This window comes from Phascolarctos cinereus, unplaced genomic scaffold (assembly GCF_003287225.1).
Source record: "Phascolarctos cinereus isolate Bilbo 61053 unplaced genomic scaffold, phaCin_HiC Scaffold_5;HRSCAF=322, whole genome shotgun sequence".
Classification (NCBI taxonomy): Eukaryota; Metazoa; Chordata; class Mammalia; order Diprotodontia; family Phascolarctidae; genus Phascolarctos; species Phascolarctos cinereus.
Genome location: NW_027555958.1, coordinates 306,326,433 through 306,347,630, shown reverse-complemented (window position 1 = coordinate 306,347,630; position 21,198 = coordinate 306,326,433). Strand labels below are relative to the sequence as shown.

The window sequence follows — 21,198 nt, the reverse complement described above, 5'->3', positions numbered from 1 at the left end:
AAGCCAGGACAATTCGTGGAGGGGGAAAAACAGTTAATAAGCTGGCTGTCTCTCGAGGCTGCTGCACAGATGCTAAGAGCGGCAGCTCTATGGTTGTGAGGTGGGGAGAGTAGGGTGATGTCATTGATTGGGAGTCACTGCTGCTGCTGTTGCTGCTGCCGCCGCCGCCGCTGCCGCCGCCGCCGCCGCTGCAGAGCCCAGTGGAGAGCTGCTGATGGCATTGTTTTTGTGGCCGTGGCCGCTGAGTGACAAACTTGCACAGCAAAGATACCCCCGTGGCTCCTGTTCTGTAGCCTTCTCGCTCCTCTCAGCGGCGGGTCACCATGCCCGCGCAGCGCCATGAGTCCTGGATGCATGCTGCTATTTGTGTTTGGCTTCGTTGGCGGGGCGGTGGTCATTAATTCAGCTATCTTGGTGTCGCTCTCTGTTCTGCTTCTTGTGCACTTTTCTATTTCTACCGGTGTGCCAGCTCTGACGCAGAACCTGCCCAGGATACTCAGGTACTCACCTCCTCCTGCTGCTGCTCCTCTGCCACCCCTCCCCTCCCTCTGGGGCATCGTTCCTCCCTCTCACCCTTCCTTCCTACCTTCGTCCTTTCTCCACTGGTTCCTAGCTCTGGAGGTAGCGGCAGCGGCAATAACAGTAGCAGTAGCAGCAGGGCTCCCCTACCCCATCCCCCTTCCTGCTCGCTCGCTCTCTGCTGTATTCCTTAGCTTGCAGAATGAAACAATGGGGGATGACCCGAAGCTAGGCGCTCAGATTGTGGTTAAAGTGATTTTGGAGCTGGGACCTGGGGAGAGAAAGCTTTGTGTGGGCAACCAGAGGGCAGAAGAAATAATGTTCACTTTGGGCTTAAACGTGAGTACGAGGACAGCATGGTCTTGGAAACTGGCTTATGGCAAAGTGAATGAATAAGAACAGTTACGGAGCCCGGCAACCCAAGTTTATCCTGTCTCTCATTAAGCACCTAAGCTTTTAGATACTAGATTTTGAAACTTACACACCAAGAATGGCGTGTATTTTGTAAGGATTGATGGGAATTCTTATATCATTGGGCTCATTGTTTCGTATTACAATTCATGGGAACCAGCAAATCAGTTCTTTAAAAAAAAAGCTTTTAAACCGAAAGGGTTTTGAATTTTTTTTTGTATAGTGAGCTCATTTTTTCCATTATTTAGGCATTAAAGCTGTGAAAGCTTTATAAAGCCTATTCACTATTGTTTTGTCAGATGTTATCCTTTATTCTTTTCTTTGTAGAGACTTGGGTGGCAAATGTCCATACTTGTTGGGGGTGGGGGGTGGTGCGGGAACCGCGTTTGTTAATCTCTTTACTTTGGCTGCTATTCATTGTATTAGTACAGAGTAAGAATCTCTGTCTACCTTTTAGCTATTTAAAAAGCAAAACCTCCAGTAAAGTTAAAAAAAATTAACTTCCCTTCCCTTGTTTTGCTGTGGACAACTTTAATTGTTAAATTTTGTGCTTTCAAACAAAAGAAAAGTTTACAAAAAGTATCCTAAGAGTGAACTTAATCCATTTAAAAACAAATAATAAGTACTAATTCAGTTAAGAGCACTTGTGATTATACATTCATAGTCTAAATTATTCAATAGCTGTCTTAAAGCCCAGAATTTATGTTTATATTATAAGTTTCGTGGTGGTGACAATTAGTTCTTTGTTTCAAATTGATGTTATTAAGATTTTATAGAACATATTGTTTATGAAACTAAAGACTTTTAGTCCATGAATAGAAACTCTTGTTTCATATTCTCCATATTTTAAAACCCCCTACTCAACCTCCATACTGTCTATATAAACTCTTAGAAAACATGCTGAATATTAATTAGATGAATTACTTTTGTATTTTAGTCTTTTTTTTTAAAGTAATTTAACATACTGTAGAGGAAGCCCACTTTTAAAATTTTAATTTAATTGAATAAAAATGTTACTGATCTGTGCTTGGTCCCCAGTAAAATTTTAGACTCATTAGACTTTTGAAGCAGTCCTGTTGTAATTCGTGTATATTAAGAACTGGGAGTAGCTGGCTGAACTATAGATACGAGAGTTGCTTGTTATCAATTTCACATCAGAATTTAACTTTATTATAGGATAGTCTCAATAAAAGCCTATGTTATTATTGGCCACATGGTAGGAGAAATAGCATTGTGCTAGGACTCAGAAGTTCTGGGTTTAAGTCTTAACTCTCACTGGCCATGTGACTGACAGTGGAGAAGCCATTTAACTCTTTACCTCACTTTCTTCATCTGTAAAATGCTATGAATGCTTGTATTTCTCAAATGATTGTCATGATGGACAAATGAGATAACAAGAAAATGCTTGGAAAACTAAAATGTTGCATAAGCATATAGTAGTAGTATAATTATTATTGTACAGAGAGAGATCTTTCTAATTATCTATATATTTGATTTTAAAATAAAAGTATTTCAAAACTAATTGCATTATTTATGAAATAAACTTTAGTTTCAGGAAGTTTCCATAATTTTCATATCTTGAAAGTGATTAAATTAGAATTGAATTTTTTTAATGTACTTAGATTTCAACTTTATGATTGAGTGAATTTTTATAAAGAAGCAGGTAATCTGGTTTATCTAATTACCTAGGTTTAAACTATCAGTTATTTTATGTACTTATAGTAAAAAAGCTACTATAAGAAATTGGTTGTTAGTGGTTTCTCTGAATTCTGTGCATTTAAATAATCATGAAGAATGTAAAAGATAAAATTTTTTAAAAAACTTACTGGAATTTTATTAGTTTTGACCTTTTAAAATGGAATTATTAAATTATTTCTGCATAATCTATGGAATCCTGACGGGAAATTATTTTACTTTAAAGAAGCGCATTAGGCCTCCAATTTAAGATGAAATTTTCTAAATAGCTTTATATAAATACATGAAAGTGAAACTAAATATATCTTTAAAAACTGGTGTTTCAGGTAAGGTACTTTATTAAATCTGATACTTTTTAAGCAGCTTTTCACTTGAATGTGTTGTATGTCGTCTTTCATCCTTTATGATTTCTTTAATTCTGAGGGAGCCATTTTGTTTCAAGGAAACCACAGTGTTTCAGATATGCACAATCTTTGGGCTTCGAGTTTTTATTCCAAAGTGTAGGACATTATAAAGAGAGGGTGAGTATTTAGTGATGTTGTTCTGATGGAGTTGTAGTAACAGAATGTGAATTATAATTCCCTCTTTGGCAGTCTGCTATTGTCACCAACCAGGTCTGTTTGCAGGTTTGATAACAGTGAAAAAGCTATGTATAACTTTTTAAAAATATATTTTATTTTTTGCCCCAGTTACATGTAAAAATAATTTTTGACTTTTAAAAAAATTTTGGGCATAATTCCAAATTGCTCTTCAGAATGTTTAAATCAGTTTACAATTTCCCCAACAGTGCTTTAGGGTCCCAGTTTTCCCACATCCCCACCAACACTTATTTTCCCTTTCTGATAGGTGTAAGCCAATCTGATAGGTGTAAGGTAATGATATCTCAGAATTGTTTTAGTTTGCATTTCTCTAATCAGTAGTGATTTAGAGCATTTTTTTCATGTGTCTAGAGATAGCTTTGGTTTCTTTTTCTGAAAACTGCCTGTTTATATCTTTTGACCATTTATCAATTGGGGAATGACTTTGTAGTCTTATAAATTTGACTCAGTGCTTAACATATTTGAAAAATGAGGTCTTTATCAGAGAAACTTGCTGTAAATTTTTTTCCACAATTATGATTACTGTGCATTTCCCTCCATCCTATTTTCCCCTTGTTTCTGTCTCTCTCTGCCCCTCTCCCTCTCTCCCTCCTATTACCCTGTCTCTCCTCAAAAGTGTTTTTGCTTCTGACCACCACCTCCCCCGATCTGCTCTCTCTTTTATCAGCACCCCCATTGTCTTATTCCCTTCTCCTCCTACTTACCTGTATGGTAAAATAGATTTCTATACGCAACGGAGTGTGTATGTTATTCCCTACTTGAGCAAGTTTTGTCTACCGCTTCCCCCATCTTCCCCTCCATTGTAAAAGCCCTTTCACACCTCTTTTAATGTGAGATAATTTACCCCATTCTGCCTTTCCCTTCCCCTCTTCTCACAGTGAATCTATCTTTCTCATGCCTTAATTTAATTTTTTTAGATATCATCCCATCATAGTCAACTCACACCCATGCTTTCTGTCTGTGTATACTCCTAGCTGTCCTAATAATGATAAAGATTGTTAGAAGTTAGAAGTTTATCTTCCCAGGTAGGAATATAAAGAATTTAGCTTCATTGAATCTTTTATGATTTCTCTTTCCTGTTTACCTTTTTAGGCTTCTCATGAGTCTTTTATTTGAAAGTTGGATTTTCTGTTCAGCTCTGATCTTTTCATCAGGAATGTTTGAAAGTTCTCTGTTTCATTAAATGTCAGTTTTTCCTCCTGATGGATTCAGTTTTGCAGGGTAGGGGATTCTTGGTTGTAATCCTAGCTCCTTTGCCCTCTGGAATATCATATTTCAAGCCCTTGGATCCTTTAATGTAGAAGCTTCTGACTCTTATGTTATCCTGACTGTGACCATGATATTTGAATTGTTTCATTCTAGTTGCCTGCTATATTTTGCTCTTGATCTGGGAGCTCTGCAATTTGGCTATAATATTCCTGAGAGTTTCCATTTTGGGAACTCTTTTAGGAGGAGATCAGTAGATCCCTTCAGTTTCTATTTTACTTTTTGGTTCTAGGATATTAGAGCAGTTTTCCTTGATAATTTCTTGAAAGATGATATCTAAGCTCTTTTTTTTGATTATGGCTTTCAGGTAGTTCAGTAATTCTGAAATTATCTCTCCTGGATCTATTTTCCAAGGAGGTCAGTTGTTTTTCCAAAGAAATATTTGACATTTCCTTCTATTTTTTTCATTCTTTTGATTTTGTTGTAGTGTTTTTTGATTTCTTGACTAGTTAGCTTCCACTTGCCCAGTTCTAATTTTTAAGAGATTTTTTTTCATTGAGCTTTTGTACCTCCCTTTCCGTTTGGTCAATTCTGCTCTTTAAGGAGTTCTTCTCTTCAGTGGATTTTTGTGCCTCTATTACCATTTGGCCTATTCTGCTTTTAAAGGTGTTATTTTCTTCAGGGTTTTGTTGTGCCTCCTTTACCAAGCTATTGATTCTTTTTTGTATGATTTCTCTTGCCTCACTCTCATTTCTTTTCCCAATTTTCCCTCTGCTTTTCTTATTTGAGTTTTAAAATCCTTTTTGAACTCTTCCAGGAGCTGTTTTTGGGCCTGAGACAAATTCGTGTTTTACTTTGGGGCTTTGGATATAGCAGTCTTGACTTTGTTGTCTTCTTCCGAGTTTGTGTGTATTGATCTTCTCTGTCACCGCGGTAACTTGCTATGGTTAGGTTCTTTTTTTGTTGCTTGCTCATTTTTCCATCCTATTTCTTGATTTTTAACTTTATGTTAAAATTGGGCTCTCCTTCCAGAGCGGAGGGGACACTGCCCCAAAGTTCAGGTCTTTCTTGCTGCTATGTGCAGAGCTAGTTCTGGGGGTCTTTAAGTCTTTAGTTCTTCCAAGGTATTATTATTATTATTATTATTTTTAAAGGCAATTGGGATTAAGCGACTTGCTCAGGGTCACACAGCTAGTAAGTGTCAAGTGTTTGGTCTGAGGCTAGATTTGAACTCAGGCTCTCCTGACTTCAGGGCTAGTGCTCTATCCATTGCACCACCTAGCTGCCCCACCAAGGTGTTATTATCTAAGGAGTGGTGTTGTCATTGATCCCCTGGCTTGTACTCTAGTCTATGGGTGACTGCAAGCACTCTTCTCCACACTAGAACTATGACCAGACCCCCTATAACCTTACTGCTGCACCCTCTAGTGGTGCTAGTGCTGCTGTTCACCCTGGTACTGTAACCCAAAACTGAGTATGGGCAAAGCAACAGAGGCCAGCACACAGTGTCAGCAAATGGTTCCCTGTAAGTTTCTTTTGACCAGTTGTCTGATCCCTTTACTGTCTGTGTGCCGAAAGCTTTGGAAGATGCTGTTGTCAATTCAGTTGCCCCCCAAGGCCTGTCGCTGGCTTGCTGTGGTGTGGCCTGCACTGATGCAGCCTGTGCTGGATTGTTGCATTCTCATGTCCCCAGTGAAACAGACCTTTCCCGCCTACCTTCTGAGTTGTCTTGGGCTGGAAAATTGTTTCATCCCATCCTTGGTTCTGCTGTTCCAGAATTTGTATTGAGGCGTTATTTTAAATTTGTTTGGACAGGAGTTTGGGAGAGCTCAGACAAGTCCTTGCCTTTACTCTACCATCTTGGCTCCCCAGTGCATAACTTTTCTGTTTACTTCAGATAAGCAATGTTTAAGTATAGTTTCAGAGAGAAAAGGAGTCTTTCTTCCTTAGTTTTTTCATGTGAAATATATATATTTTAAGTTCATGTTTTTATTTTAAGCATTTTGCTCTAGTTTATATTTGAGTTTAGGGAAACAAGGAACTACAGCATCTGAGAGATGGAAGGGAGGACTCAGAAGTCAACCTGTACCCATCAGTCTCTCAAATGACAAAAAAACACACATACAGTTTCCAGGCACTATGCTTAGTGCTGGGGATATAAAGGCAAAAAATGAAATAATCCTTACTCTCAAGGAGCTTACATTCTATCTTGGGAGAGAACATAAGAGTATGTATAGAATGCATATACACAGGAGAGACAGGGAAAGGGACTGGACCTGTAATTTCATTTTTATAGGGAATTCTTAGGTTTGAATATAAAACAAATATGAGAGAATTAAGTTTAACAAAGTTGAGGAGAGATGGAGGATAGACATCATCAGGAGGATCAGAAAAAACTTCACCAAGGAAGTTATACTTAGCTGTACTTAGAAAATAATTCTGTGATGAGGAGGAAGTGAATTCCAAGCTTAGGGGGATGATGGCCAGTGCAGAGGCTCAGAGGTGAGTGAGAATAAAGTCCAGTGTGTACACTATGGTGAGAAGACCAGCTTGAATGATTGTAGAGTGAAGGAAGGGTAGTAATTATATAATGTCTCTAGAAAGATAAGTTCCAAGTTGTGAAGGGCTTTAAAACCTCAAGAGGAGCTTATGTTTGATCTTAGTGATGAAAGGCAGTCATTGGAGTTTACTGAGTAGAGGGAATGACACGGTCAGTTCTGCAGTTAAGAAAATCTTAAAAATTTGGCTGCTTTGTGAAGCCAGGAGAGACTTGGAGAAGACTCTTGAGGGAGACCTTTGTAGTAGTCCAGGCAAGAGGTGATGAGGGGTCAGAAGGGATGTTGCAGAAATAGAAGCAGCAAGATCTGGCAGTTGATTGGAAATGTGGAGTGAAAGAGAGTAAGGATTCAAGAATAGTGCCAAGGTTACAAACCTGGGAGATGGGAAGAATGGTTGTGCCCTTGTCAAATATGGAAAGTTCAGTTGGGGGAATGGATTTGAGAGATTAGGATAATGAGACAGTATGGATAGCACAGTCTTTTCCACAGCATGTGTATTGGTCATCCAGCCTTTCCTTGAAGACCTCTTAATGAAGGGCAACCTACTGCCTTCCAAGGTTGTTCCACTTTTGGATAGCTTTAATAGCTTAGGAAGATTTTCCTTAATCTGCCTTTGCTTAACTTCTACTTGTTGCTCTTAATTCTGTTCTCTGGTGTCAAGCAGAACAAAACTAATCCATATACAAACCATTCACCATACTTGAAGGCATATTTTAACTTCTCCAAGTTAAACATGCCCAGTTTCTTTAACTAATGGTCATGTATGATTGCTTCAAGACTCCCCTTGTGTTCTGGTCTCCTTGCTTTGGACTCTGTCCAACTTGGCAGTCATTTTTCAAGTAGAAAGATTGGAATTCCCCTAACAAACTCCAGCTAGTCTGATTAGGACTCTTAGGGTCTTTCAAAGAGGAATTTGAATGAGAGTCTCAAGTAAGAAATACTCTAAACATATATTCTAATAACTCAGGTGCCACAGAATCTTTGACTCAGAGGTTATCTTTTCCAAACTATAACTGAGGAGGAGTCTGTTCCACTTTATCCCAGACAAATGGTCTCTGCTTCAGTATCTACAATGAGAAGGAAACCCATTACTGCTGGTGCTACTGTTTCATTTTTTTCTTTTTTTAAGAGCTGGTAGGAACTTTAGTTGAACATCTAGTCCAGCCCCTCCCTTTATTTTTTAGATTTTTTAGATTTGATTTTCAGTTCCAAATTCTCCCTCTCTCCTCTGCTCCCTTCTCCATACTGAGAAAGCAAAACCCCCCAAATCCATTACAAACAGTACAAGGAAAATAAATTCCCACATTGACCTTGTCCAAAAATTAAAAAAAAAAATAAAGCTTTAATCTGCACTCTGAGTCTATCACCCCTCTATCTGGAGGTGGGTAGTATGGTTTACCATGAGTCCTCTGAAATTATGACTGGTGGTTGAATTGATCTACATTCTTAAGTTTTTTAAAGTTGTGTATCTTTGTAATATCATTGTATAAACTGTTTACCTGGTTCTGCTCACTTTGCTTTGCTTTAGTTCATACAGATCTTTTCATGTTTCTCTGAAACTATCTCCATTTTTTAATAGCACATTAATATTCCATCACATTCATGTATCATAACTTGTTCCCCGGTTGATGAGTACCGCCTCAGTTTCTAGTTTCATAGCACCACTATGCAAAAAGCTGAGATAAATATTTTGGTACATATATGTCTTCTTCCTTTTATCTGATCTCTTTGGAGTATAGCCCTAGTAGTGGTATCATTGAAGGGTATGCACAGTTTTAATATCTTTTTGGGCATAGCTCCAAATTGCTTTCCAGAATGACTGGACCAGTTCACAGCTCCACCAGTAATACATTAAAGTACCTGTTTTCCCACAGCTTCTCCAGCATTTGTCATTTCCCCCTTTTTTTAAATCAGTCTTGACAATCTGATAGGTTTGGGGTGGTATTTCACAGATGTTTTGTTTTGCATTTCTCTAATTATTAGTGATTTAGAGCACCTTTTAAAAATATGGCTATAGATAGCTTGGGTTTCTTCCTGTGAAAACTGCCTATTTATATTCATTGAGTGTTTCTCAATTGGAAAATGGCTCTTATTTTTCCCTATGTATCTAATAACAGATCTTTATCAGAAATTTACAACAAAGACTTGTCCCCAGGTTCTTGTTTTTCTTCTAATTATTGCAGCCTTGGTTTTGTTTGTGTAGTGCTTTTAAATTTTATGTAATCAGAGTTTTCCATTTTATATCCTGTGGACCTCTCTATCCCTTGTTTTGGTTATGAACTCTTCCCCATCTCTGCATCTCACAGGTAATTTCTTATATACTCTGAGTTCAATTTGTGTATGAAGTCACCCTTAATGTCTAAATCATGTATACATTTGGAACATATCTTGGTATATATATTGTGTGAAATGTAGGTTTATATACTTAGTTTCTGCCAGACTGTCTTTCAGTTTTCTTTTCTTTTCTTTGGTGAGACAATCAGGGTTAAATGACTTGCCCAGAGTCACACAGCTAGGGCGTGTTATGTGTCTGAGGCTAGATTTGAACTCAGGTCCTCCGAACTCCAGGGCTGGTGCTCTATCCACTGTGCCACCTAGGTGCCCCACTGCCTTTCAGTTTTCTTAACAGTTGTTGAATAGTGAGTTCTTGCTCAATCCTGAGATCTTTGAGTTTATCAACACTAGGCCGTTGTGCATGTTTGCATCTGTATAGTAGTGTATATTCTGCTGATCAACCTCGCTATTTCTTACCCAGAAACAAATTGTTTTCATTATTACAGTTTGAGATGTGGTACTTTTTGTTCCACGGGATGAAATTTTTTTTAAAGCACCATAAACTAATTCTTTGCTAGTTTTACTAGTGTGACACAGAATAAGTAAATTAAGTATTGTCATTTTTATTATATTAGCTCAACTTAGCCATGAGCAATTGATATTTCTCTAATTATCTAGCTGTCTTTATTTTTATAAAGAGTGTTTCTGTGTTTATATAATTCCTCTGTGTGTGTGTGTGTGTGTGTGTGTGTGTGTGTGTGTGTGTGCAGTTAGACTCCCAGGTATCTTATATTATTTGTAGCTATTTTAGATGAAAATTTTCTCTCTCTTCCTGCTGGATTTTGTTGGTAATAGATGGAAATGTTGATGATTTGTGTTTATTTTATACCCTGCAACTTTCCCGAGCTTGTTAATTGTTTCGCTTAGTTTTTTATTTTTATTTTTTTTAGTTCACTCTCTAGGAACCCAGTGCTTCTTGAGGTAGCCATTGCATGTAATCTTTTGAAAAGCTTTTATTGTTTGTAAATTTCCCCCTACTTCAAGCCTATTTCTATCATCTGGGATGAAACAAAACAAGCCTAACTCCCTATTCATATGATAGCCCTCAAATACTTAAAGACAGCTGGCATGTCTTTCCTTCTGTTCTCTCAGGTAAACATTCACCATTGTCTGTCTAATCCCTTTATTGCCATCCTGTTCATTCTTCTGTGGAGATGCCATAACTTGTCAATATCCTAAAAATCTGATACCTAGAACTGAATAAAATACCTTGATCAGGGTACAGAGCACAGTCGGATTACCACCTACCTTATTTGGATGCTGTGTCTCTGAATGCAGCCTATAATAACGTTAGCTTTTTTCCCCCAGCCATAGCATACTTTTGACTTATTTTTGAGCTTGTAATTTACTATCCCCTACTTTTTCTTACACAAGCCATTGTCTAATCATACTTTCCTCATCCATTCTTTGTGAAATTAATTTTATATTTATTCCTATTAAATTTCATCTTATTAATGATTCAACCCTCTAGCACATTTAGATTTTTTTTTTGAGCTCCAGTGTCATTAAATGTGTTAGCTATCCTAGTTTCTTGTCACCTGAATTATTTGATAAGCATGGCTTCTGTGCCTGTGTTGAAGTCATTGATAAATGTTAAACAGCAGATCCCTTGGGGTCCTATATTATAAACTTCCCTCCAACTGAACCTGAACCATTAATGATTACTTTTAGGTCCAGACTTCAAATATTTCTGAGTCTAACTAATTTTGTTATCATGTAAATCACATTTCTCTATCTTATCCACAAGAATAACATGAGAGACCTTGACAAATGCTTTACTGAAATCTAAATTTTCCATTAGCAGCCCCTCATTTATCAGCCTAATTACCATTTAGTTTACCAACTCATCTGTTTAATCTGTTTCATTTACTAACTCATCTACTAATCATCTGTTTGTGATAATACATCCTAATGCTTATCTTCAAATAATTTGGGCTGTGGCGTAAAAAACCATTATGACCTACTGTAGTTTTTTAAGTTGTTCCAGGATTGCAGTGGTTCACTTGCATTGTATTGTCCCACCTTGTTCCCTTTGTAAAGAGTAGTACATATTTGTGACCCAACTGCTCAGGGTTACGAGTATACTTGGTGTCCATGGTATCTAAAATATCTAACTGGCAAGCATAATCATAACAATACATCATTTGTATAGTACTTCTTTACAAGGTACTTTTAGATACATTTTATCTTCATTGAGTTTCCCTCCCCCTTCAAAAAAACAAATCAAAGAGCAATTAAGATGTAAACTGACAAAAATGATAAAGAAGATTAATAATTGACTCTGTATACAAAGGAGTGTTAATATCTCTTAACCTCCAAGAGATAGTCTAATTCCCCTTCAGCCCCTCTTAACTCTCCAACATAGTTGGAAGACACATTCACTTTGTGTTCACAGATAAATGTGGCAATATTTAATGTTTGGTGTGGTCTTTTACCTCAACTCTGTCATTGATTTAGTTTTCATGGCAGTGTATGTATATATGCATGTATATGTATGGATTATTATTTATTCCATACCACATATGAGAAAATTGTATCTCCTCATCCTTACATAGATGAATACTTTGGGTTGTTAGCTGTCATTTTATTAATCCATTCTGATTATTGTTAGAATGAGTATACTATACATATACATACATACACACATACTTTGTGCTGAATGGATTCATATTAATAGTAAATTTCCTTTACATGTAAAAGCAAACTTACAAAATAAAGCTTTTATCAAGCAAGCTTTGATTTTAGGCAGACCAAAGTGGGTGCTTGCCAATTTTTATTTAAAACTCTATTGTTTCTGAAGTGACTTAAGTTCTTTGGGGCAATACAGTTGTTTGGGGATTTGACTTCTGTTATAATCTCCTCTTCTCTCTTCCCTTTCTTGTGAACGGATGATTATACGTCACAATATTAGTAGCTTCCACTTGCTTTTGGCTACGGACAGGACTCCACAAATCACTAAGAAGAATGTGTTTCATTGTTGGAATCCCATTGTTAATAAAACCATATCAGTTGTTCTCCTTTTAGATCTTCAGCAAAATGATAAAACTTTGAATTAATTTTTTAGACTTTTACAACTTTTAGGCCTTTTGGATAAACTAGATTCTGGTTTTCTAGTACATATTAATTTTCCTTCTGCTTTCATCCAGTGGATACTTAAATAACTCTTACTTTGGAGGAAAAAGAAAAACTTTGTACTTATATATTGCAATAATTATGGCCCAAGTAGTAACTAATTTGACCCATAACTATAAGATTCTGAAATTTGGTTCTGACTCCAACCACATTTTAGTCTTTGGTCCATTTAAAATGTTTGTGAACATGCCATTTTCACATGGAAATTTAATAAATTTATCTAACTTAAAGCAGTTCTCTAATATATAATTAATAAATTAGTATGATATAATGATAGACCTCAGTTTAAGAGGCTCATATATCTTATGAAAAAGAGAAATTCCAGAAAATAAGTACTGTGCTTGAGTAGTATCCTATTTTGGAGTAGGATTTAGTTCCATTTTCATTTTTTATTTTGAAAGAAAAGGAGAAATTATATTACATTATTGCTTATATGATTTTTAACATTATCTTGATAATTGGTAATTATATTAATAGAGCCTGAGATGTAATTGGGGCTAGTGTTACTCTTAGGAAGCCATATGCATTGCTTCATTTAGTAGTGCCCCTCTACCAGAAAAACCTCTTATTAGGCTGACATGATTCCTGAAAATCCCAGCATTAGATTCTTCTTCATTTTCATGCATTGGCTTCTACTAAGTCCTTATTAGATATAAATGTGTTACCTGGTTAGGTAATTAGACCATTGCCACCTACTAATATGATGATGAGAAATTGTTTACTAGGCTAGGTGGAGGCAGTGAAACATAGAATTACACCCTTTTGATAGCGGGGAAGAGAAAATATCTAGTGCATGGAGTCAGCATCCAAGAAGAGTGGGCCACAGTAATGTTCCACATTTGAAGGTATCCAGGTAACAAAGGGGTGGTATAACAGCATGGAGTATCAAGGTGAGAAGTTAGGATTAGGATTTATCTCCTGGAACTAAACTTCAGAAAGAACCAATAACAGATGAATAAAACTTACCTATGCCCCATTATGAAAAGACTATACTATTTAACAGTTTCTTCAATAAAACCAAAGGCAGCTTGAGAGCAGGATATTTGAGACCTATCACTGCCCCTAGTCATCTTTCCTGAGGCTCATTTATGTGGTGGAAAACTTGGATTTATTCTTCAGTCTTCTTAGGGCTTCTTTGTCCACAGATATAGATAGATAGATAGATAGATAGATAGATAGATAGATAGATAGATAGATAGATAGATAGATAGATAGACAGACAGATAGATAGATAGATAGATATGTATAATAGTTCCATATAGATAATGAAGTTTAATTGAAGGTCATTAGGTCTAATTATAAAATAATGAGCAGAGACCACTTGCCCCCTCACAAAACCAATTTTATCACTTTTTAATTAATTGTATTAAAAGTTCTAACTTTTTCCTCAAAACAGAAAAGAACAACGCCCTATATCATTAGGAATCTTCCCACTGCCTGCAGGAGATGGACTGCTTACGCCTGATACTCAGAAAGGAGTTGATACACCAGGATCAGAACATTGGAAGTTCCAAGAATTAAGCCAGCCTCGTTCTCATACCAGCCTTAAGGTAAGATTTGCTTAACTCTCCTGCTCAGCACTTACCTCCACCCCTTTATTTGCATATTTTAAGAATTACAGTGTGTGTCAAATAGTAGGCACTTAATAAATGCTCGTTGATTGATTAATTCTTATCCAGGTTCATGTAAGCATTGGATCATAGTTTTAAAAAAATTATGAACTGAAGCAACTTTACAAAAAACGTTCTTAACATTACATGCCTTATAACTCAAGATGTGCTTCTAATTATTATTAATGTACATGCATATGTACATACACATTTAATATGTACATATATGTATTATATATGCTACTTAGTGATATCTTGTGTAGGAGTGGGATTACCTCAATATGCAGACCCATTATTTTGTATGGGATGTGACAGTATATATATATGACAGAAAATAAGACAGTATATGACAGAGCTTCTTAATCTGAAATCTGTGAAGTGTTTTAAGTTTTTTTAGAAAATATTTTGATAACTATTTCAGTAGAATTGGCTTCCTTTATAATCCTATATATTTTATTATTATTCTGAGAAGAGGTTGATAGGCTAAGCTAGACTGCCAAAAGAGTCTAGGACACAAAAAAGGATAAGAACCTCTGACATCAGGCATACCTGGGGAGGAAGTTCACTCAGATGATGCATATTTGCCTCTGCTCTGCAATAGTCTTAGAAAGTTCCCTATAGTGCTCATGTGTCAAGAGAGTTGCTCCAGGTCACATAACTAATAGGTGACAGAGTCAGGGCTTGAACCTAGACCTCTAGTATATCCCAGATATCTTCATATGAGTTTACATAGTTGAAGTTAGTGTGTACATGCTGTTATTTGCTTAATGTTATTTTAAGGACACATTTCAGCATAGATGTCACATACTTACCATTTAAAATGAATATATTTTATTTTATTGCATTACAGTACCCCTACTATACCAAATCTAGCCAGAAGACCAAATCTCAGTCTTCCTGCCTGTTTCTGTTAGATTGGAACTAAGAGTGGTTTTTACATTTTAAAATACATATATATATATATAAAGTTTATTAAATAATAATGCCTCTGTTATTACACTTCACCTTCCTTAAAATGTTCATACATGTAGTGTGTATATATGCTAAGGGTTTCAATGTAATATAAACTATAAAAGTGTAACTTGCATATATTATTAATTTTACTTAAAACATATTATAACAAACTAACATGTATTAGTAATAATTTTGCTCACCTTAGAATTCAGGATGATTTGGATTTTGGTTTTTTGTTTGTTTTTTTTTTAATGGAAAGGTCAAGGAATTAATGCCTTTTTCTTCCCAAATTTTCTTGTAGAAACTTTCAGAATCATTGGCTAAGCTCAGACACTACTATGTGCAGGATAAATATTTTTTCTTGACGATGATGTTGTTGTGTGATTCTCCCTAAAATGCTTTTTGAAAGTAAAGGCTGATATAGTCATTCTCCCTTTTCTACCTCCCTTATCTCCTAAGTTTGTTCAGAATGAGATGTGCAGTTGCTCATTGTCAGGTCAAAGGAAGAACACCAGGAAATGGGGAACGCTGTTAAGTCAGTTTTTGTTATCCTGCCCTACCACAGCCTGCTCTCAATCCATTGTGGTTTTGTTTGAGGGTTTTGCTGAAATGGTTTTGAATATACTGACCATGTCTTCTTTCTTCTCTGTTTCATAATCCTTCCCAAAGGCAGGAACAGAAGTCCTGCCCTACTCTCCCACCTTTGAGGTGCACTCCACCTTACAAAATGAATAAAGAGATTTTTAAAATTTTTTAAAAATTTTTTAAAGAGATTTTTAAAAAATACAACAAACATATCTTCTGTAGAGTAATTGTTTTGTGATACAATATTCAAAATATTCAGCTGTGGCAAAAAAAATAAGTTATCATGGTATGTGTTAAAAGAAATTTGTCTGGCACTTCGTACTTTATTGAATATAATGATAGCGTAAACATTTTACTGGAAAAGATAAAAGCAAGTCAATATCAGACTCTCTCTGATTAAAGAATTGCCAAGACAGTATCCTGACTGCCTGCAAGTTTGTTTTCAGGCTTCAGCTGCCCCAGTAGGGGTGATGGCTGCAGTGTCCAGGAAAAGGCTATGAAAAGGGAGAACAAAGCTATCTTCTCACATTGTAGAATGGGCAAAGCAGAAAAAGGGGAGGGAATATCTGTTATTCCTGGCTTTGTAAAATGTTTTTAATACTGACAGATTTGTATTATTTTGCTTTCTTTTTTAAGTTGCAGACTGTTTTTAAAACTTCTGAACAGCGATTCTGCTTCTTTGTCGAGGCAAATAACTCTTTTGAAGGCCCTACTTCTTGGTTATTTAAAATAACCATTGCTGAGCTGTGTGGCCTTTGGGGTAGATCACTTAATTCCTCTGGGAATCAGTTTCTTTAGGTGTAAAATGAGGAGTTGGTCTAGATCCCTGAGGTTCATTTCAGCTCTGATATTCTACACAAAGACTCTTCGAATTAACTGTGTATTGTGAAGTGGTAACCTATTTAATATGTATATGTTCTGCCTTAAGCAAGGAAGTCTCAGACAAGTATTTTTCAGTGTAGTTTTTTTTAGCCTAGTTTTTCTGTGAAGTCATTGAGATCTAAAATATTTTGAAGGAACAAAACAAAGCAGACCAACAGTAACCAAGGGAACCTAGAGCTAAAAGTGATAGAAAAAGATACTGGCAGCACAGGTGACTTGTCCATTAATACAAAATACGAAGTACTTTCTCTGACTTTCTAATAGAAATTTGCAATTCAGCAGTAGTTATATTCAGATGAAGTTGTAAAGAACACATATTGCTGTTTCTTCAAGTAATTGACCAATGACAAAAAATGCTTAAGCTCACTCTAAGAAGACAGAACGTATTTTATACCTTTACAGTTGACTTATACCTTTACAGTTGACGGTCTCTGATGAAGAGGTGGCCCTTCTTGTCAAGGCTTGGTTATTTCTCTGTATCTCTCTCCTTTTGAAGTTTTCATGACACTACCCTCCTCCCCTCCTCTTTCTTCCTATCTGAATAGTCCTCATTCTTGTTCACTGCATCTTCCTCTATGAACCAGCCACTAACTGTGGGTATTCCTGAAATTTCTGTCCTGAGCTCCCTTCTCTTTTTTCTTCTATGTTTCTCTTGATGATCTCATCAGGCTCTCTGGCTTCAGTTGTTATCTCTATGCTCATGATTCCTGTATCTATATATCTCTGTCTGTGTGTCTATCTACCTTCTTACCTAATCGCTTTCCTGAACTCTGTTATTATATTGCTATCTATTTATTAGATACTTTGCAATGAATGCTTTATAAGCATATCAGCTGAAAATGTCCAAAATAGAGCTCAATTTTTTCTCAAAACCTCCTCTTCTCCCAAACATCTGCCATTTTCCCTGTCATGCTGTCTTGCAACCTTGCTATCATCCTCAATTCCTATCTTCACTCTTACAGATTTCATATAGCTAGTCATTTGCCTAATCTTGCTGTTTCTATAATGCAGCATCTCTCATATACCTCCTCTTCTCTCTAATCAAACAACCACAACCCTAGTTCAGACTCTTAAGATCCTTTGCCTGGGCTGTTAAAAATAGCCACCTAAAATTGTTTTTCCTTCCTTAGACTCTGCTCATTCCACTCTATCCTTTACACAGCTGCCAAAATGATTTTTCTAAAATAACCTCTGACCATATCACACCTCTATTCAGTAAACTCCACTGGCTCCCTGTTACCTCTAGGATCAAATACAAAATTTTCTGTTGGCATTTAAAGCATTTAATAATCTGGTTCCTTCCCACCTTTTTAGATTTCTTACATTCTGCTTCCTGTCACATATTCTACAATCTAACCATACTGACCTACTTGCTATTCCTCATACAGGATGTGCGTCTCTTGTTTCTGTTCATGGGTATGGCCTAGGCACCCCAAACCTAAGATGTCTGAAACAAAAAAGAACTCATTATTTTTCTCTCTAATATTACCCCTACTCCAGACCTCTCTATTTCATCTTTATTGTACCACCATACTTTGCATAACTCAGTTTCGTGACCTCAGAATTGTACTTCTCTTTCTCTCATCCATCATATACATTATGGTGCAGGTCTTACTAGTTTTAGAGGGAGAGACCATCCCCAGAAGTATAGGAGGATTACTTACACTCCCTATTTCTTGTAGTGTCTTAGACCTGCTGAAGACATCAGCTTCCTGTGGGAGGCAGGACTCTCAAAGTATCCTCAATGTAACTGTTGCTACTATCTGCTGAAAGTAAAACTAATCTCCTGAGTGCTTCATTGTGCTAGAGAAAAGAACAGATTAAAACTCCTCCTCCTTATAGCATCCTCCCATCCTTAGCAGTTAGAATTATCTATAAAAGAAATGGGAGAAAAAAGCAAAATGTAACCCTGAACATCTTTTAGGCATAAAGGTAAAAGAGAAAAATCAGTGAAGTGCTTGGAGTGTTTTCTATCTCATTTCCTCTAAGCTAGTGCTCTTGTAAAATTCTAGGAGTACTTGGATTGCCTTTTGATTTGGAACAAATAGCATTCTCTAACATTTGATCTTAAGCTGTCCTCCGATTTCTCGATATAATTTTTTTCCCCATCTGTTTAGTGGGTGCTTTTCAGTACATTTTCTGACTTTTTTTTTACTCCTTTTTTAATACCCTGTCCAATAATTGGTAATATTCTCTTTTTAAAAAATGTTTTTATTTTGTTAAGTATTTTCCAGTTACATGTTAAAAATGTTTAACATTACTTTAAAATTTTTTTGAGTTTCAGATTCCTTCCCCACCCCACCCCTCATAGAGAAGGCAAACAATTTGATATAGGTTATATTCCCCCCTCTTTCAGAAGGCAGGCACTTTAATATTGATTATATATGTGAAGTCATGCAAAACGTATTTCCTTATTAGCCATGTTGTAAAAGAAAAAACAAAATAAAACAATAAAAACAAAGTTTAAAAAAAAGATGTACTTCACTCTGCATTCAGAGTTCATCAGTTTTTTCTCTAGAGGTGGATAGCATCTTTCTTCATGGGTCCTTTGGAATTGGCTTGGATTATTGTCTTAATCACAGTAGCTAAGTCTTTCACAGTTGATCATCCTTTTTTTTTTTTATTAATTTATTTTGAATTATCAACAATCACTTCCATAAGCTTTTGAGTTTTAAATTTTTCTTCCCCTCTCTCCCCTAGACAGCATGCAATCTGATTTAGGCTATACATATACATTCCTATTAAACATATTTTCACATTAATGATGTTGTAAGAATTGGAACCAATAGGAGGAACTAGCAGAAGGAGGAAACAAAACACAACAGAAGAAAAAAATAGCAAATAGTATGCTTTGATCTGCACTCAAACTCCATAGTTCTCTCTTCTTTGTGGATAGCACTTTTCTATCATGAGGCCCCTGGAGATGTCTTAGATCCTTGTATTGCTGAGAAGGGTTAAGTTTATCAGTATTAGTCACTGCACAACGTGGCTGTCACCATGCACAACACTCTCCTGGCCCTGCTCACCCCACCCAGCACCAGACCATACAAGTCTTTCCAGGTTTTTCTGAAGTCAGCCTGTTCACCATTTTCCATAGCACAATAGCATTCCATTACATTCACACACCACAATCCCCGCTCAGCCAATTCCTAGTTAATGGGCATCCCCCCAACCTCCAACTCCATGCCACCACAGAAAGAGCTGCTATAAATATTTTTGTATATGTGGGTCCCTTTCCCATCTGTATGATTCCTCCAGGATACAGCCCCAGAAACTGCTCCCCAGTGGAGTCTTTCTCAAAGTGATTAGTAGTATCTAAAACTAAGAGCAGGCATTATCTCTAGTAGGAATAAACTTGAAGCCTTCCCAGTAGTGAGGCAAGGATGTTCATTTTCACCACTATTATTCAAATTGTACTAGAATTGGTAGCTATAGCAATAAGACAAGAAAAAGACATTGAAGGAATAAACATAGGCAATGAGGAAACAGCTATTAATATTTGCAGATGATATGATGGTATACTTGGAAAACCTTAGAGAATCAACTAAAAAAACTATGTGAAACAGTTAACAACTTCAGCAAAGTTGCAGGATATAAAATAAATCTACATAAACTATCAGCATTTTTATATACTACTAGCAAAACCCGGCAGCAAGTGATAGAGAAATTCCGTTTAAAATAACTGCACACAATATAAAATATGTGGGAGTCTACTTGCCAAGACAAACTCGAGGATTATATAAATACAATTATAGACCATTTCATCCAAATAAAGACAAATCTAAACAATTGGAGAAATACTAATTGCTCATGGGGAGGCCAAGTCAGTATAATAAAAATGACAATTCTTCCTAAATTAATTTACTTATTCAGTGTCATAACAATCAAACTATCAAAGAACTATTTTATAGAGCTAGAAAAAATAATAACAAAATTCATCTGGAAGAACAGAAGGTCAAGGATATCAGTGGAATCATTGAAAAAAAGTTAAGTAAGGTGGTCTAGCAGTTCTAGATTTTAAACTATATTACAAAGTAGTAATGATCAAAACAGTCTGTTACTGGCTAAGAAGTGAAGTGGTGGATCGGTGGAATAGATTAGGTTCACAATATACAGTATTAAATGATCTTAGTAATTTAGTGTTAGAACACTAAGATCTAACCTTTTGGTGTAACAACATACAATAATTTGACAAAAATGCATGGGAAAACTGGAAAGCATTTTGGCAGAAAAGAAGCATAATTTGTAATTATCTCGACAAATATTGACGTATTAGATTCTGTATTCTATGTTTTACAGAATTTATTTGGTATATTCCTATTATAGTACCTTTAGCTTATTCTACTAGCCTGTAAAAACATCGCCTAAGATTGCCTAAATGGAGATTCTTAGAAGAAGTTATAATGGAATAAAAGAAGATATGAAAATCTAGGTATAGCACTTATTGTAGTTTCTATAATTCAGTACTATTACTTGTGCACCATTCTTGTATTAACTTTTCATCCAAGATGGAGATCAAAGACCTTTTCATGTGAACTTTTCTTTTATGTGATTATTATATACATCTTAAAGTCTTAAGGTCTAGAATGGGGTGAAGTAAAATCCCATTGTTCATTTGGATTGCCTAATGTTAGTGTTCTAGCAGTATCAATAAATAAGCTGTTTTGATGCCAGTGACTTGGAAATTCATGGTATTTCTGAGTTATTACCAAA

The 21,198-nt window shown here is 36.1% G+C and overlaps 1 protein-coding gene across 8 annotated transcripts in view; it reads left to right on the top strand.

Annotated features, from left to right (window-relative positions):
- Positions 1-21,198, top strand: part of SPAG9 (sperm associated antigen 9) — a 149,568-nt gene that overhangs the window by 71,654 nt on the left and 56,716 nt on the right. For 5 of the 8 annotated variants that reach the window (XM_078156070.1, XM_078156069.1, XM_078156072.1 and 2 more), the window contains one exon: positions 13,851-14,004. In XM_078156070.1, the coding sequence (XP_078012196.1) occupies positions 13,851-14,004 (154 nt within the window). Of the gene's footprint in view, positions 1-87; positions 501-13,850; positions 14,005-21,198 lie in introns of those variants that run through there. The other 3 variants (XM_078156071.1, XM_020972600.2, XM_020972601.2) reach the window with 3 other exon arrangements.